At 44.5% G+C, this 19,807-nt stretch overlaps 1 protein-coding gene across 4 annotated transcripts in view; it reads right to left on the reverse strand.

The window, feature by feature from the left end:
- SNAP47 (synaptosome associated protein 47) overlaps window positions 1-19,724 on the reverse strand; it is a 58,998-nt gene extending 39,274 nt beyond the window's left edge. For 2 of the 4 annotated variants that reach the window (XM_082836679.1, XM_082836677.1), the window contains exon 1: window positions 8,737-9,465. In XM_082836679.1, the coding sequence (XP_082692805.1) occupies window positions 8,737-9,332 (596 nt within the window). In that variant the 5' untranslated portion in view covers window positions 9,333-9,465. Of the gene's footprint in view, window positions 1-8,736; window positions 9,466-19,634 lie in introns of those variants that run through there. The other 2 variants (XM_082836678.1, XM_082836680.1) reach the window with 2 other exon arrangements.
- Window positions 19,725-19,807: the final 83 nt, after the last annotated feature.

Here is a 19,807-nt window from a genome sequence, read left to right on the forward strand (position 1 = left end):
CAATAGATTTCCTAGTATCCTATGCAAAGTGCTTAGAAACCCAATGAAACGTAAATTGTAATTATATCTTCCAATCACAATTCTTGACAAACAACTGAGGTGATGGTTCTAAGACACCAAATAAATTATTTTATTTTAGCTGTGCCTCTTTTCTCGGTTGACATACATAATACCAAAAAGTAGGAAGTGTCTAATCCAGAATTTTAATATATGTAAATAAACTTTGTTTTCTAAAAATTCACTATGTAGTCCTTATTTTACCACAGAATGTGAGGAAGTGGTGAAGATCTGATTAAAGAATGGCATGGCTGTTGAATGAGCATTAGGGAACCAGGGCTCTTAACTCCCTCCCAAGAGGCAGCTGCAAATAAAGCCTCTGGATGCCAACCTCACTGACAAGACTTGCTCCAGTCACTCTGACGTTCTGCGCCATCCCTTGCTTCTGCTCTGTAATGTGGACTTTACCTGGTATTTGTCTGCCCATTCACCCAACATAGTTATATTTAAAGTGTAAAAAATGGTCACAGGAACTGTCCAGGAACCCATGGTATTATATAATTTAAGGTTTACAATCCTAGACATTACTCCTTGCTAAATTATTGGATTAAAAATGTCACAACATGCTCAAAGATGGAAGTTTAAAGTTCAATAAGATACTAATTGCAACGGATTGAAACTCAAATATTTTTAAATCCAGGGATTCAAAAGGATTTTTAAAATAATAACTGAACATCTTTTGAGGATAAAGAACAAAGTCATTACCTTGAAAACTGCTAAATACAGAAAAACAGCAAACCTCCATGAAATCTGCCCCAGAATGAAATGGTACATGAAGGGCAGCATCTATTCATGAAAGCCATATAGTTAGTGGCAGCAGGGAAGATGGTGGAATAGGAAGCTGCAGGAATCTGTCCCTCCAGCAAAATGAAGGAACTGGCAGAACTGTCTGAAGCAACTATTTTGGAACTCTAGGTCAAGGAGAACATCTGCAGCATCCAGCAGTGAGTTTGATGGAGAGACCAATAAATTTCAATCAACTTCTGCTTCCAAGCAGTAGCAGCTACCAACCCCCATCCCACAAATCCATAACTGGCAGCTGTGGGACAGCCGCAAGTATTCTTAGTATGGCCTGTTGAAGCCAGGGTGGGCAATAAAGACCTTTCCTCCAAAAACTGGGACTGTGAGTCTGATTGGGGCTTCTGATTGCTGAGAGGTTGGCACAGAGTTTTCTACCACCATGAGCTGAAGTGGCTTCCCAGCCAGGAGGGAATTGAGAGAAACAAGACCTATTTACTTTTTCCTTCTTCGGAAATTCAGTGACCACACTTAACAAGGAATACACGCTTTGAAAAAATAATTTGGAAAAGTCACAAAAAGTCAGTTCCAACCCTCCGCAAGCAAAACCCAGCAACCCCTGAGGCATAGGAGAATTAGATTTCCAGAGTATTATCAGTCAGCTTGGGCTGCCACAGACTGGGTAGCTTAAGCAACAAATATTTATTTCTTACAGTTCTGGAAGCTGAAAAGTCCAAAGTGTTCAGTCTCTACTAAGGCCTAGTAGCAGGCCAAGAACTGTTTCTCAAAAGGAAAGTAGTTATCTGCAGAGGATAGCAGGGCTTTGCTCCAAAATCCTAAGGGTGAGCACTGTGATTCCCTATAGAGGTCTGCAAAAGGCTCCAAAGAGCACCTCTATCTGCCACTAACCCATCATATACCACTGGATCATATGGCCCAAGTGACAGAGCAGCTCTGTGGCAATCTGGACCTGTTTCAGAGCCTTCTCTTGCTCTAGGCCCTACTCAAAACTGGCAGCTTTCGAGTCACTTGGTAAATGTGCCAGAGTAACATACCCAAATGAGGAATATGTTGCTTCCAAAACACTAAGAAGCATTGTGCCTCCTTTCTGGTTGTAGGAAGAGCCAGATGCAACAACTTAACCTTCACCATAGAAGAGATACTCCAATGAGCCATACACCATTGGACTTCTAAAAATTTCACTGAAGTAGAAGGCCCTTGAATTTGTCAGATTTCCCATCCTCTGACATGCAAATGTCTTATGAGTCTAGGGTAGTTGCTACTTCTTACTCAGTCCAATCAGCATTAATAGCATGCTATCTTGTGGAAGAGAAAGGCATCAAGATCTTTGTGAACTATATTATGCCATAGGGCTGAAAAGTTGGTATACCCCTGAAGTAGGACAGTGAAGGTGTATTGCTGGCCTTGTCAGCTGATAGAAACTGCTTCTGGTGGTCTTTACTAACAGGGATGGAAAAAAAGCATTTACCAGAGCAGGTGCTGCATACCAGGTACCAGAGGATGTGTTAATTTGCTCAAGCAGTAAAACTACATCTGGAATAGCAACTGCAATTATAGTCACCACCTGTTTAAGTTTAAGATAATCCACTGTCCTGAAAGATCCATCTTTTTTCTGCACAAATAGGTGAGCTGAATGGAGATGGGGTAGGACTCACTATCCATGCATCCTTCAAGTCCTTGAAGGTGGTACTAATCTCTATAATCCCTCCAGGAATGCAAAATTGCTTTTGGTATACTATTTTTCTAGGTAGAAGCAGTTCTAGTGACTTTTACTTGGTCTTTCCCACCAGAATCTCTCTCATTCCAGAGGTCAGGGAACCAGTGTGGGGATTCTGCCAGTTACTGAGTATGTCTATTCCAGAACTAGGAAAAATTACCATAGGATGGATTCAGGGGCCATCTCACTGTGAGATGAACCTGAGCTAAAACTCTACTGATCACGACCTCCATAAGCCCCTAGGTGAGCCACAGTGATGTTTTGGGTCTCCTAGAATCAGTGTCAGTTTGGAGCCAGTGTCCAGTAGTCCCTGAAAAATCTGATTTCCTTTTCCCCAATGCACAGTCACCCTGGTAAAATGCCATATGTCTCTCTGGGAAAGGCTGGGAGAAAGATTAACAGTACAAAATTTGGTAGCATACTGAGGTCCTTCCACAAGGGGACCCACGTTCCCCGTCATTCAAGGTGTTCTGGGTGTGTAAACCGGGTCAAATCTAGAAATCAATTAAGGAGCCGTGACTTCTTTTTTTTTAATTCAGGTTAGATGCTTGTTCACATGACCTAGAACTCTTCTGCTTAACAGATCAAGTAAGAATTGAGCAGACTGCCCAACTATTTCTCTTCTAGGGGCACATGACCAACTAGCTAATGCCATAGGTCTCTGGGAGTCAGACTATTCTGATTGCTGCTTTGACTCTGCTGTCCATTATGGTAACCAACCCCAACTGTCTTTGGTGATTAAGTGCTACCACTTAGCCCTGCCACCCCAGGATCCAATTATCCCTGCTGCATTTAAGGATCCCAGCTCAGTGGCTTCCCAGCTCAGATCCCAGCCACTTCCCACTGTAATTTCTGGCCTACAGAGAAGAGCAACCACACAGCTCAAGGATGCTGGGGCTCCCCTTAAAAATTTATTTCTCACCGTCATGGTAAAAAGTGTGTCTTCTTGGACCCTGCCAGGATGGGTGAGGAGATCTCACATAATAAATCTATTCTACCATTCCAATCTTCCTCAGTCTTGGATCCTTCCCCTGGAGTATACCAAGGCAGTTCTGACATTTCAGACTCCATTTAGAGTAAGCCACCTTTTAGTCCACATCTCAGCCAACCAACCAAACTGTTAGAGCCCTTCTAACTCCTCGAGCCATGGTACCAAATCCAGGATCTCTGCTTAGTGGGTCCATTTCAGTAAAGTCAGCCCCATCCAACTTCATATTCCTCTCACCATCACCCCACACCCAAGATATCCATTCCCACAGCATTTCTGTCTGTATAAATTGGAAAAATCATGCAGTTCTTTCAGAGTGCAGTGCACCTCTTCATGGGCCACACTTTATGCCTCATCTTCTGGGCTGTGCTGAGACTTAACTCTAACAATATACCTGGAAGCAAAGAGGGGTGGTGGGGGTGGGTCTTGAAAGAAATCTGCACCGTCTTGCAAAGCAATTATCTCAGGGGAGGCCATTACAGCTTCCTCAGGCAAAGTGTGGTTAATCACCTCAGATAGGGGAGGAAGGGCTGCTTCTACTGGCAAAGAAGACTCATCAGAATTTAGGGGTTCTATTTTCTCAGTTTCATCAGGATCTTCCCATATGTCTACATTCCAGTTTTCAGGATCCCATTTCTCCCCTATCAATACCCTCAGTTTAACAGCAGACACCATGCAAAGTTGAGATTTCAATTTACATTGTAATTTAGTCACTCACAGGATGACACTCCGGATCTGAATTTCAGAAATCTCAGTGCTGCAGCTACGGGACCTAAGGTTTTCTTTCAAGGCAGATATAGAAATGTTCAGTCATTATTGGGCACTCTGAACTCATCCTTTCCTTTCCACACTTTGTCCAGTAAAGTTAGAGCAGCCAGCCAATCTCATTACTCATTAGCTTGACAAAAATGTTATTAGGTATCAAATACATGGTCACTCAGAGCCTTTTTAAAATATTTGATTACGAGTATCCCATGATGATTATTTTACATATCACCATTGCCACATCATCAGTGCCTTCTATACCACTTGAAATAAGAGTTATTAGTCGCTTTAAATCTAATCAGATTAGAGATTCCAAAAACCTTAGAATTCATAAAACTCACCCTTCAGTACAGAAAGAGAAAGAGGGAGGGGGCCAGGGAGATAGAAAGGGAGACAGAGATGGAAGGAGGGACAGAGAAACAGAGAGAGAGAGAGAGAGAAAGAGAAGAGACCACATTTTGTGAAGACTACTGAAAACACTGTAACTGCATAAATCTAGGACTGTCATGGGAAGAGAGACCAGATATTCTCAGACCACAGAGCACTGCTCTCAAACACTGTGACCACAGCCCTTTTCAGCAGAACCAAAAATTTCACAGTCCACCCAGGCCTTCCCATACAAGACATAACACACTAAGACAAGGCTATCCATAACAACCCAAGAGATAAGAGAATAGGGCGTCCATGAAACAATAATAGGCTGCTGTTCAAAAGGAACATTGGAAAACAAAAATAAGTCTTGGAAATTACAAACATGATAACAGAAGTAGAAGGTAGGAAGATAAAATTCAAGAAATAAAAGCAGAACAAAAGGATGAGGAGAAAAAAATGAGAACAATATTAGAAGATCAGTTCAGGAAGTCAGATAACAAAAAAGGAGAAGTTCCACATTTTAAAAACTGAGGGGGAAAAATTATCAAAGAAATAATACAGGAAATTTCCCCAGCTCTGATGGACCAATTAGAGAGCTCACTGAGGGCCTACCACAATCGGCTTGAAAGGACCCACGCCAAAGAGCATCGTGAACCCCAAGACCACTCCAGGAACACCAATCAGCTGCTCTCTGGATAACTAACCACAGAGCTACACAGTATGGTGCCCTGCATGCACCCTTCCTGTTCAGGTTTTCATATTTTAACTCAATGTTTTTCCTATAGTATTATTTGGCATATTAAAAAAAAAAACCTTATAGGGCTTCCCTGGTGGCGCAGTGGTTGAGAGTCCACCTGCCGATGCAGGGGACACGGGTTCGTGCCCCGGTCCGGGAAGATCCCACATGCCGCGGAGCGGCTGGGCCCGTGAGCCATGGCTGCTGAGCCTGGAGCCTGTGCTCCGCAACGGGAGAGGCCACAAAAGTGAGAGGCCCGCGTACCGCAAAAAAAAAAAAAAAGCCTTATAAATGGTATCCTGCTGTACACATCTCTGCAACTTGCTTTGTTTCTTTAATACTGCTTTGGGATTTATTCAAGCTGATATGTATAGATCTAACATATAACAGTTACCATGAAAGAATTAGTCTATTTTGTGACTAAAACATAGCTTATATACCCAATCCCCCTTGAGAAGCAACTGACTGCAATCGCTCGCTTCCATCCACAATCCTTTAATGAAAGTTCATGTCCACACATGCTGTGCACAAGTGCCAATGTTCCCTAAGATACACATCTGAAAGAGCAAGGTCACAGTCATGGGGTCTGTGCACCTCTGGCTTCACTAGGTATTGACAACTGCTCTCCTAAGTGGCTGAACCATTTCATATTATTGACAAAAACATTAGAGTTCTTATCACCCCACATCTTAACCAACAGCTGGTGCTACCCAACTAATACATGTGTTGGTTTAATTTACCCTTCCCTAATCACTAGGGATGCTAAACTCCCTTTTCATTGGTCTTTTGGGATTTCTCATTTGTGAGACACTGTGGCAGAGACAACTAATGATGCCTAGTATCCATTTTCCTGTTCTTCCTTCCATAATGGAATACCTGAGTAATCTCTCACAGCTACCCCGCTTCTTTGTTCCTCGGTGTAACTATGAGATTAAGTCCTACCAGTAGGATATGAGCAGAAGTAATATGTGCAACTTTGGGGTCACCTTCTTAAAGACAAGCCTGTGTTCCCTGGCCTCCCTCTTTGTTCCCCTTTCCTATTGGCTGCGAATGAGTGATACCAGCAACTTTTGATGTAGTGATGGTGCCATGTGATAAGACAGGAGACCTTCTAGCCAACATGCAGCCAGAGGTGAAGGCCTAAAGCAGAGCTTTCTGTCTGCCTGGGACAACTACCTTCCTCTGGATCATTATATGGAGGTCTAGCTTATTTCAACCACAATATTTTTGGATCTCTGTTATAGTAGCTTCTTAGCCTAAACTCCAGTCAACGGCCTTTACTAACTTTTCTGCTGAATTGCCTTTTTCTCATTTTGCCTTTAACTAGCTGGGTATTAATCCTTTGTTGGGATATGGGTAGGTATCACAAATACTTTCTCCCAGCCTCAGGTTCATCCTTTCACTTTGTTGTTTGTCAAAAGAAGATTTACAAACCACCCAATTGTTCTCCAAAAGGATTATACCAATTGTCATTCCTAATAAGCAGTGTATGAAAATGCTTATTCACTATCCTCAGTTGGTATTGTGTATTCTTACTTTTAATTGTTACTAATTTGATCATTAAAACCTAGATTTCCATTATTTTAGTGTGCATTTCTTTGATTTCCAGTGCAAATGAACATTCTTCTAAATCTCTGGTCTCTATGTCCTGTTATGTATTGAAGATATTTAATAGGTGTCTCAATTTCCTACAGGAATGTTGTGTTATTCTGCGAGGGCTGACTGCTATAACAACTCCCGAAATCTTAAGGGCCTAGCCCCAATAGAGGATTATTTCCTGTTCACACTGTAGTCCAATTGAGGGCTGGGGTCAGCGTTCTGCTCTGGGAAGCCATTTGAGGCCCTAAACTCTGTCTAACTAATGTTTCTGTCCTAGGGCCTTCGAGTCCTGGAGGATTCCAGCAGGTAAAGGGGAAGACAGTACTAGAGATTGGGTAGCAGGGCTTTTAGAGACTAGGCCTGCAAGTGACCTACATCACTTCTGCCACAACTCAGTCATATAAACCCCAAACTGCAAGGGAGGGTGGAAAAATGTCTAGCCATGTTCCCATGAGGAAAACTCACAAAGGTCTGGTGATCTTACATCTCAACCACCATAAGCACCCCCTCTAAGAATAAGATGCAGGGCCCTGTTCCCTGTAGCTCTAGCACGATGCCCTTAACCACATAGTGCTTAGAAATAGCAACAGGTCGTAACTGCGGAGTGGGGTCACTCAGAGGCAAGGGGTCTCACAAACAGCAGCCATGCAGCCCTGGTCTGAGACAGGGGGCCCACACTCAGGGCCCATCACTGAGAGGCTGCCACCTCACCCTGAGCTCTCAAGCAACCATTCCAGACATGGGGGAGAGGTTATTCCTACTAGACTCTAAGATCCCTGACTTACCTTATATGTCTTATAGTCAGTGCAGCGCTTCTCAAAGTGTGGTCTTTGAGACCCCCCAAAGGAGTCTGGGAGGTCAAAGTCACCTCATACAATACCACAACACTATTTGGCTATTTGGCTTTTTACTCTCATTCTCTCATGAGTGTAGAGTGGAGTTTCCAGAGACCATGTGACCTGTGATAATCACAGCAGACTGACTGCAGAAGCAGGCATGAGAATCCAGCTGTTTTCTGCTAAGCTTTACTTTAAAGAGAGGTACAAAAATCTCAAACAGTGCCACTCTTCTCACTACACGTTTTGCTTTATAAAAGTTATTTTTCATTAAAAAAATGTTATTTATGTTACTAGGTCATGGATTTATCATTGTACTTTTTAAATAAATAATTATTTAATTTCTTAGTTTTAAAAAAATATGGTACATATCGGTATATATAGCCCACATCAACAAAAGTTCTTTGGGTCCTCAGTTTTTAAGGTGGGTGGAGTGGCCCCCAAGACTGAAGGTTTGAGAGTGGCTAGTGCAGTGGCTAAGATGGCAGATTCTGAAGCCAAAATGCTTTGGCTCAAACCTTGCTGCTCTACAACTATGGAAAAGAAATTAAGATAAACTACGCTAACGAACTTAGTGTGTGTGATCTTGAACAAATTACCCGGCCTCTCAGCCTCAGTTTCCCCATGGGTAAAACGAAGAACAACACACTCTTCTTGACTTGTCTGCTGATTCAGTGAGGTAATCCCCCTTCAACACTTAAAATTGTCCTTGGCACATACTGCACACTTAGCAAACGCTGGCCCTCATTACTTGCACGCCCACAGCAGTCAGCCCAGTGTAACTGTCCACAACAGGGGCACAGCATGTGTTTTCAGAAGGCTGAATGTGTAATAAATACGGGATGATAGAAAAGATACCATACCTCAGCCATCCAAAGGTCAGGTTATGATTACAGTGTTTGTTTACCTGTCAGCCACATCCAGGTCAGATTCCATCTTGTCCAGGCCTCTCGAGATACTGTCAAGCTGCTCGCCCTGATGGTGAAGGACTCTGGCTGTGTCTTCCAGACGCTTCTGGGTACAGGCCATCAGACCAGTCAACTCCTTCCCCTTGGTCATGGGGGAGGATGATTCCTCAACAGCAGCTCCTGACTGGGACAACAGCATCTCTCTCCAGAAATGCTCGATGATGCTGAAAACGACATTTCGACTAGGCTGCAAGGAACTGAACCAGTGCTTGTTGTGGTCCTTTTCCAGGATGGTAATAGAACTGAAGATAAAATAAGAAGCTTCTTTCTTGATCTCAACTATACTAGAAAGAGGAAAGTTGACAAGAATTTCTCTAGTTTTATCAGTCATAAATTTTAGTGAGAGAGAAGTTAATGAAAGTTTTCCAGGGACCCATTGCTTCTCAAGTTCTAAATAATAGGAGCATGGCCAGGTGTGGACGCAGATGTCTCTGCTCATCTGGTTCCTAGGTCGGTTTGTACTACGGCCAAGGTCACTCTGCCTCTGAAGGAGAGGGGGACAAATTAGTGGATAGATGAGCCTAAAATAGGACATCACACTTGGACTAGAGATACTAGGACACTGACAGCAAGGATATGGTCTGGATTCCAAGCACACTGGAGACTCCAGCACATGGCCAAGTCCTCACCTAGCAAGGACTCTCACACCACCTGTGATAGGCAGGATGAAGACCTTGCCCTACTCAGCAGAGAGGTAAGGGCTGGGGCCAGACTTGTGCTTGACCCAAAGCATCAAGGTCCCCAGGGGCTCTTCACTCACCAGAGCACCCACATTGGGACCAGGGTCCACAGCTGATGTGACCAAAAGAAGAAAATCACTGGAAAAGACCACCCAAGGATTCTTCATAGGAACACCATCAGCTGTGATGACCCCTATCAACTACACACTCTACAAGTTTCCAAACTAACATTCTCCTTTTGAAATTTTTATAAATTTACTTAGTTTCATATAGAAAATAATCTTACAGACAACCTTTTCCATTCTTGTAATCCCAACTAATTTTATAGGGTTCTACATAATTATTTAATTATATGTATATATTTTATATATAGTTATACATAACAAAGGTGTACTATTCACCATTTGCACTTATCAATGCATTTTTTTTTTTTTGACATGCTGCACGGCTTGTGTGATCTTAGTTCCCCGACCAGGGACTGAACCCAGGCCCTCGGCAGTGAGAGTGTGGAGTCCTAACCACTGGACTGCCATGGAATTCCCTGTGGATGCATTTTAAAGTCATGAATGACAGATTTGAAACAACCCTTGTAGAACACTTAGTCCAACCTTCTCATTGTACAGATAAAGAATATAAGGCCAAGAAAAGATGAGGACTTTGTACAAGGTCAAACCACAAGTTCATGATATTAACATGGCTAGAACTAGGCAGGGTAATGCCTAGTCCAATGCTCTTCCAATTAGAGGTCCACCTGTAATATGGCGTTTCTTCTTTCCTTTCTCCTCCTTCTTTCCTTCTTTCTTTCCTTCCTTCCTTCCTTCCTCAAATCCTCGTTCTCTCTTGCACGCACGCACGCGCACGTGTGCACACACACACAAGTTTAATTATGACATGATTTCACTTATAAAAACAGGAGAAGACATAATATTATCCCTAAAAATGTTGAAACGTGTGGACTTTTACAGAATGGTACAAGGATTCTCTGCATTTGGTTAACAAGTTTTAAGCCCCCACCATGCCACGCTGGGCTGCAAGTACAAAAGAAACAACAATGACATAGTCCTTGGTTCATGGAGCTTAGAGTCCACTGGAATTCTATAAACTTCCTCATTGAGTTATATTCTAAAGACTCAGACTCTTCAATGTAATTACTGTACTAGACGCCACATCAAGCAGCACAAGCCTGGACAGCAAAAGAAAAAGGCAGTACCTGCACCTGAAGAACCTGAATTGAATTGAGATTCCTAATTATGAAGAAACAAAGTGATTTGAGATTAGGCAATGTATCATCAAATATGAAATATGTTAATGTAAACAAAACCCCAAAGCTCATAGGGTTGTAGGCATGATATGGAATGTAAGGAAGTCTTAAGTGGACTACAGTGGCAGTCTAATTGGTCTCCTGCCTTTGGTACTCCAAAATACTCCCCCACTGCCACTGCAATTTTCTTTCCACAGTAAGAGAGGCCCCATCCAGCCCTCGGCCTCTCCCACCCTCTCTCTCCCTTGTGGGGCTGTATGGAACTTACGCACACTTACTGTACCTGTTAAATGGTAGGATGACCACTTGTTATTTGACTGCAAGCTCTCAAAGGGCAATGACCATATTTTATTCATAATCCTAACTCAGGAAACACTTTGTGACTGAATAAATGGAACAGACACTCGTGGTTTATGGTATCTGTCCATCTGTGACTCTCAGCATAGCTGAGGTCAATGCTCAGGTTGGTCTCATCCTACGGCTTAATTAAATACAGCGCATACAAGGTATGGACATTATGGAGGCAATTCTTCACAGTGCTTCTCCACATTTTATGTCAAAAACTGACATAAAATTTTATGTACCAAAAACTGTCCCAGGCTATCTTCCTTGTAACTGTGGACAGTGTCTCCCTCCTGGTTGAAAGAAGATCTGTTTCCTGACCAGGATAATAGGTCAGTGTCCCCTTGGAGGCAAGTGTTGGGCAGATTTGCTAGCAGCCCCCTCATAAGCTGTGACACAAACCCATGGTATATGCAGCATCCACCTGTGCCCTCAGAATGTAGGGGGCAAGGGGAACAGATGCACACATGAATCCTGCTGTGCCATGCATAACAGGCCCTTTCTGACAGAGGGCCTCCTCTCTTCTGCCACATCTACAAAACTATGGCAGGCTCACTCTTCAACCCGCAATAAAGTCTCAGACCCTTCACAATCCCCAACAGTGATGTGCAACACAAAGATCATTCTACTTTGGGTATGGGTTCTTCATATGAGAATCTCTATTAAGCTAAATATTTAGGAAGCAAACTCTACAAATCGACTCTATCGATTCATAACACCCTAGGATGTTTTTATTTGACTTATCGGAATTAAATCTTTCCCCAAACTTTAATTCATTTTAAAAATAAGTACATGAAAAGTTCAGAAACAGGAGTCAGAATGGTGGTTATAACTGGGGAGAAAGGAGGCCTTGACTCTGTGGTGCTGGTAATGTTCTATTTCTTGCCCTGGGTGTATTAATTTTCTGATAATTCAAGATTTGTGCATTTTTGGTTCTTATGATTTGTTCACTTTTCTTCATTAATACTTCAATGAAGGATTTACTATTTAGTAATAATATAAAATTTTATTAAAAATTAATAATAAATGTACATATGAAAGATATACCAAAACTAAATTTCAGCTGGGCATTACAATTTCAAAAACATCTGAAATCACTGCCTTAGGTAGCAGCACAGCTGGAAGACTACAGCACAAACCTTTCATATGGACAATGGCAGGTATTCCCACTCATCTGTGTGTGACCCCTGGCTACTCAGCCCCGCTGCCTCCACTTCCTGATCTGTCAATGGGATAATAATTGTACCTATCCCACACTGCAGCTGTAAGGCTTAACTGAACTGATAATGTGAAAGGTGCTTAGAAGAGTACTTGGCACCTAATATATGCTATAGGTGTTATTACAATCATTGTGAATACTACAAAGTATCTACAGAACTAACTCAGCTCATCTAATAGGAATGTGAAGAGTCTACTCTTGATTCCATTTCTTTAACGACTGCTAAAACATCACCATACTCAGAATCTGTTATTTGGTCTCATTAGTTTTCACCACCTGATCAGAGTTGGCTATAGACAGCACCTGGCCACAAAAACAAACATGACAGTGAAAAAGAGGAGAAAGAAAGAAGGAAGAATGTGCCTAGTGTACACAAAATTAAAGTGCCAAACAACTTCATTCCATTATAAGAGAAATAAATTTAACTCCTATGTTAATCAGATTGAAGTACTTCCCAAGTACACTCTAGAACTTCTCTTAATCACAGTAGCAAGGGCTGACCCAAACTTCCCAGATATGCGTATGTGCCAATCAACCCCTGTTACTCAGTACTACAAATCAGTCCAGTCTACCAGCTCTGCTAATTACTAATACCTGAAATTAGGACAAACCTAAAAGAAACCTGCCATATTAAGCATGAGAATTTTGTCATCACGACAAAATGATGTCAGGGCTGGAGGGACCACAGAGATCATCTCCAACTCACTTCATTCAACAAATGAATGAGCACAACTCTATCATGGCAGAAGCTCTAAAAGTCCACTGATAGCTTGGCTAATACTCTTTCAGGAGTATTAGCATCTTCAAGTGTTTTCTCTGAGTGTCAATTCTGAAAAAGCAATAGCCTTAGGACCTACATATTTAAGGAGATACAATACAGTGCAGGGACCAGAGGGTACAGGGGTAAGGAGACAGAACATATACAGTTAAAGATAAGCAACAATTAGACTGCAGATACTTGCACTGAACTGCAAAAACAGTAAGTGGTAAAGAACATTCTAGAAGAGACTACTGCAGATTAAGACTATAAGGAAGGCAAGCCTCCTACTTGAAGAATGTAGCAGGGCTGGAGCAGGAAGAAGCAGAGACTTTCCACTCTCAGGTCTGGTGCCACCTTCTCGTGCGTCAGTAGGAATGACCATTCTGAGTCACAGAGGAGCCTGAGGCTTATGGGGTCAGAAACTTCCCCAAGGAGACACAAACCCAAGAATCCATCTTCTTAGGCAACATGATGATGAATGCCAGACCAAGGGGAATCTCAACACTACACAATACTCAACACAAACAATCTCATACTCCCAACTCAGCAGGGCTCTGTAAAGGATCCAGGAAACCCATGCTCTTATGTCACTGGAACGCTAACGAAGATCTCTGGTGTTTAAAACTCCTGACCTCCTGTACAGAAGACTGGTGTCTTCTTTAGGGGCTTTATGTGTGAGCTCCCTGCACACAGTGGGACTGTGTGGAAGCTCCCTGCGTGGGGCAGAGCAGCTGGGAGGGTGCCTTTCCCCTTTAACAGTGGTTCACTCTGGACAAAAGGAACTGTAAAGCCAAAGTGTCTTCATCAGACCCTTCTCCCTAGTAAGAAGGACACTCACCTGAGCACTCTGAAACAGACATAAAACAGACTACAGAGTGTCGCTGGACTAGGGCTTCTCACAGGACAGGGAAGCAAGGGTTTGTAGACCTTCAGCTTTTATGACTGACACACCTACAGTCCCCCATGAGCTGTGAGGTCCCCGGCGAGCCACCGGCACAACCTGCTAGCACTGTCCTGCCATGAGGCCACTCGGCAGTTATTCAGATGTGAATAATAGAAAAGTTTTTACTCTCAGCATCAGGGACTACTAACCCCATCAACCATGGTTTTCAGTGTTTCCACGTCCAAAACAAATGTCAGAGGCAAGGTACCTCTGGCCTCAGTCACTGCAATGTGCTCACAGCTCAGGTCAGCCCCTGAAACCAGCTAGACTCTGGTCCTCCTGGCTGAAAAGAGCCTCCTGCCACTTGGCCACCCCCTGTCTGCCATAAACCACCCCCAAGAGAGTCGAGGAGGGGCCATATCTTGTTTACCGCTATTCCCCATACTTTGAGACTTTGATTTAGCATGAAAATTGAATTTATACTAACAATTGCCTGACCCGAGCTGTCATTCCTGAGTGTGTACTCTGAGAGGTATTCCCTAAGCACTGAGTGAGATTATGCACAAATTCCCCAAAGAATTACTGAGTCTGGCATTGCAGCATCCAAGGAACCATGCTGTAGTTCCAACTCCAGCTCTGCCACAAACTTTATGACTGTGGAAAAGCTATTTCATCTTGTGGGCCTCTGTTTAACCATGAAAATAACTAAAAGACCTAAGGACAATATCAGCTCTAAATTATTCTAAAATTCAAAAAGAGAGAAAAGTTAGAGGAAAGAAAATTTAAGAGAAGAACGAAAACACTTCTCATGATTGTACTAATACAAGAAATATGAGAAAAGTACTCAGGTTTGACAAATACCAAGGAAAAAGCAAAAGGAAAAACCTGTGGCCACAACTTTTCCTACCACAGATTTCCATGGCAGCTTTCCCAACAGACCAAAATAAATGAGGATTAAGTGGAAGGGCCAAAGTGAGAACAACATTCCCGTGTGCATTAGAATGACCCCACCCACACCCTCCCTCTCCCTCAGCTGAGGACTCTGATACCACACCTGTTCCTGGGTGTCCTGCCTTTCCTCTGGTCTCCATGCACAGTTTGCGGGAAGCAGTGTCCCCGCTCCCTCCCTCAAAGACCAGATTCTAGTCTGGTCTCCATCCCTTCGACACTAGGAAAGGGCATGCTTTTTTTCCCCTAAGGGCCAGGTAGTAAATATTTTAGGCTTTGTGAGCACATGGTCTCCCTTAAACTATTCTGCCATTGTAGAGTAGAAGCAGCCAGCGACAATACAGAAACAAAGGGGTGTGGCTGTTCCAATAAAACTTCACTTATAAAACAGGTGGCAGCCAGACTTGGCCCACGGGCCATAGTTTACCAACCCGTCCTAGATCATCTCATCAGTTTACACTCACACTCTAAGACCATCTTAAAACAGATACCCTCCCCACATCCCCGCAGTCCTCTCCACTTACTGCTCCTCCAAGAGACTCCAAATGCTTCCCTGTGCTTGCCCCCCAGCCACCAGCCAGGAATCTCCCCCTCCAGACAGGCTCCTGTCCCCGCCACTCGCTGACACTTCTCTGTCCAGGCCTCCAGGTGGCCAAATCCAATGCCCACATCTGTTCTAACCTCTGTCCAACACACCTGCCCATCTCCTGAGACACATCATGTCTTGGTTTCCCAGATACCATGCTCCCCTGGTCTCCCGCCCCCTGGGGCCTGTCTTCAGTCTCCTCTGCTGATTCTTCCTCTTCCACCTGACTGCTAAATGCTGGAATGACCAGGTCACAACCTTGGTCCTCTTAATCAATACTCTCTAAGTGAGTCAACACAGTTTCACAGCATTAAATATCACCTTCCAACTGTTGCCTGGCCTGCCAAACTTTCCTCTCCAGCCCAGACTCTCTGAGACTTGAGTATTGCCTGGGCATCTCCACATGACCATCTAACAGGCATCTGCAATTTAGCAAGCCCCTCCTTCTGCTCCTGCATTTCAGTGAAGGCACTGCCAGGTGAGTTCTCCTGGATCCCCTCTTCCTCATCCCTCTCAATCTGTCAGCAAGTTTTGGCAGTTGTATCTCACATCTGCCGTCTGCACCGCCCCCCATCCCCACAGCCACACGACTATGCAACACTGTCATTACCCTCCTGGACAACTTCCCACCTGACCTCCTTGTTTCACTCTGCCTCCCACTACCTGTTCTCTAGCCAGCAGCCAATGTGACAGTCATAAAACAAAATTAGAAAATATCATTCTTCTGCTGAAACCCTTCCCCATGTACCTCGAGTAAAGTCCAAAGTCGCCACCCAAGTCATGTAGGCTTTACTAACTACAGCCTCACCGACCAGCCCGTACCCTCTCTCTGCTCTGCTCTGTTCCTGTCTCAGGCTCCCCACCTGCTGCTCCTGGGACTCTGAACGGCCAACTCTACCTCACTCTCCAGGTCTCAGCTCCAGTGGCATCCTTGCCCCTTCACCAACCACAGCACTCACCAACCACAGTACTCACCATAATTCCAAAAAGCCTGTGAATGTGCTTACCTGTTGACCAACTCAGTCAAGACAATGGAGAAGGCAAACATTACAAGGAGGGTGCCTTGTGCACAATGCTGGTGCATCATAGGAACCCAATAAATACGTGTTGAGTGAACCACAAATCATATGATGTGAAAACATTAACTGTGTCCACTGTGGACAGTTTTCTTCCATCTATCTGCTGAACTAGGTCTTCACTCTATGCTAAGTTCACAGAGTCCTTATTTGGTCCTCACCTGCTGTAAACTGGAACCCACATCTTCCAGGGAAAAAAAACATGCCTGCTGAATTAGGGAGAAGAGGTCATTGCAAGGTACCTCACGAGTCTTTGAGACTAATCCACACAGTGATGCTCCTGGGGAATAAATGAATGGTCACAGGGACTGAACTAATTAACACACTGCAATTAGTATAATGGATCTCTCTTAGCACTTCCATCAGACCTGTGTCCTGGAGTAGACTCAGTATCAAGTAAACATCCTATTTTTAGTTAATTTCCAAAGTAACAGACTAAGCAACATTTTATACACCTTCCAATAACTCCTGACCACAAGAAGGCTTAGAGTCAGAACACTGGGAGCAGTGTCTCCAGGCACCAGTGGCCAGTCTTTTCCATTACCTTCACCTCCTGCTCCTCGGAGGCTCTCACTTTCAACCGGGGGTTTGTGGGTGTTCGTTTCATTGCAATAACATAGCCTATTCACATGGTATGTGCTATCTTTCTAACCTCTCAGAGCAGACAACTAGGATTTTATGTTATTCCCACTGCATCTCCTACAAAATGCTAACTTTTAAACTCCACTTCTGCCATTTTTTTTCTGGCCCTCTGTGGGGTGTGTCACTGAGATGTGACAAGGCTTAGAGCAGTACCCTGCTCCCAGATTCTGAGTCAGGTCTGGGTGGGGCCCAAGAATGTGCATTTCCCACCAGTTCCCAGGTGATGCCAGGGCTGCCGTCTAGTGGCCTTGGAGGGACACAGACCTGTGTTCCAGTCCCCTGTTCTCACTAGTTATGTCAGGGCCTCATGCGTACAGTTGTGATAATACTGTCAACACCAGCGAGCCATCATGTGAACTAGGGGAAATACAGGACAAAATGCCTGGCCCAGGGCAAATGGTCAAGAAAGGAGACCTTCTTTCCTACCCTGAGTTACTGGTTCAGTTGCCCCAACAATCCTGGGGAGCATGTGGACCTGCTGGCCTAAAGCGTCCCCTTTCTTATGAAACTTAGTCTCAACCACAGAGCTTCAGAAGCTAGAATCCTGGGATTCTTCCCAGGCAATGTCTATCTGAATTTCATATTTCCCCTGTGAGGCAAACTTTGAGCCATATTTCCCAGTTCTTTAGACAATTATGAACATTCTGCTTCCCACACTTTTTCTATTTGCCTTCCATGATCTGCACTCACCACAACTAAAACCAAATAATTAAGAAACATCTGGTCAATATGTGGCAAGAAATTGACATGTTAATCTTTTTAAAAAAGTTAAAAGCAGCAAAAGCTTATATATATAAGCTACATACATATAAAATAGAAAGAGAGACTGTGTCTTTGTGTGTGCGTGTGTGTGTGTGTGTGTGTGTGTGTGTGTGTGTACAGGGAGGGACAAAGAGAAAAAAAATGAATGTATGAGTGCATGCCTGGAAGGATAACTCTATATCAAGAAACAAAAACTGCTCATCTCTGGATGGAATTAAGGGTGACTCTTTTTCTCCATTTTAACTTCCCAGTGCATTCTAACTTTCTGCCCAACACTGGCCCAATGAAGAATTCCACAGCTTGACCATGTGAGGTACAATGAGACAGACTGGGAAGGGAGCACAGTGCACACAGAATCACACAACCCCTCACACTGCTCTGCTTGCAACGAACTCTCCACTCCAACATCTTGCCCATGTTCTCAGCTCCCACTTTAGACCCCTCCTATACCTGGACTTCAGACTCTCCCTAACTCACTTTTTCCTAGTCCTCCCCTTCTCTGCCTTTCCCCACTTCTGGTCCTCGCTGTTCACCTTCTGCATAAGCTTCATACCCCTTGGAAAGAGTCCCCCCTCAAGCCCCGCTCCACAGCTCAGAGCCCTCATATCCCCAGAATCTCACTTATGCCATCTATAAGGGTAAATAAACAAGATTACATCTTCACTGTTTAACAAAGGGGAAGAAGTTGCCCCTTCCCTGCCCTTTGAGTGTTTCCTTTAGTCAGGAATGAAACAAACTCAGTGTTCAGATTTTACAGGGCACAGTCACCACCTGCTGACTCAGAGCAGTAAACACGGACCTCCAGAACTGAGGCAGGAGTCACTCATCAGCTGCAGACTACACTGGTGCATCTATTTTTCCCTCAAGGAGATGAGAGAGGTCTTAACAGTTCATTCTTCTACTTCCTTGTGTATAAAATGTGTGACGTTCTGCCCAGCTCTGTACTCTCTTGAAGATGCCTTACATGCATGTAATCTGCTCATACAGTAATGAAACTGTTTTCTTCCTTTCCATATTGATATGGGTAGGAAGGACATCTATTTCTCCAACATGCTGAGACCCTGACGTGTCACCCCCACCCAAGTTCCTCTTTGATGTCCCCCATTTCAGGTCTGCTGGTGGGCACAGCCTCATATCCCCACCCTTGATGCCCCCACACCTTCACTTCAGACCCACCCTATTCCCCCAGCATCCCCTCCGGGTCCCCACCATTGCCCTAGTTCCCCAGCATGCCTCCAGGTCCCCACCATGCCCTTCAGGTCCCACCATCCTCTCCTAGTCCACAGCATTTCCTCCGGGTCCACAGCATTTCCTCCGGGTCCCCAGCATCGCCCTAGGCCCTCAGAACCTCCCTAGTCTCCCAGCATCCCCACCAGGTCCCACCATCACCGGCAAGTTACAGTATTCCTTCCAAGTCCCCATCAGCCCCCTAGGCCTCCATCATCGCCCTAGTCCCCCAGCATCCCCTCCAGGTCCCCAGCATCCCCTTAGACACCCAGCATCCCTCAGGACACTACCTTTGGCCCTTGTGCCTCTCTGGTAGCCCAGCCCACATCCCACCACCTTCCGTAGTCCTTGGAGCATTGGAAAGAGGAGGAGTCCTCACTTCGGCGGTAGCGTTAGGAGGGACCCTGACGGAAGAGCATAGGCCCAGCTGCAGACTGGAGACACGCCTTACCTGAGTCGCGGGGGAGGCGCGAAGTCGACAAGACTGGGGGCCGACACCGTTCAACAGTCTCTGAAGCCGCGGGGGGCGGGGGAACCCGGAGCTGGGAGGACTGTGCTGTGGGCCGCTCCTGTGCTTGTGCCGGGTGAGGGCCGTAGAATGCAGCGAGCATGCGCCCAAGAACT

Source organism: Leucopleurus acutus (genome assembly GCF_964270905.1).
Source record: "Leucopleurus acutus genome assembly, chromosome: 3".
NCBI classification, from domain to species: domain Eukaryota; kingdom Metazoa; phylum Chordata; class Mammalia; order Artiodactyla; family Delphinidae; genus Leucopleurus; species Leucopleurus acutus.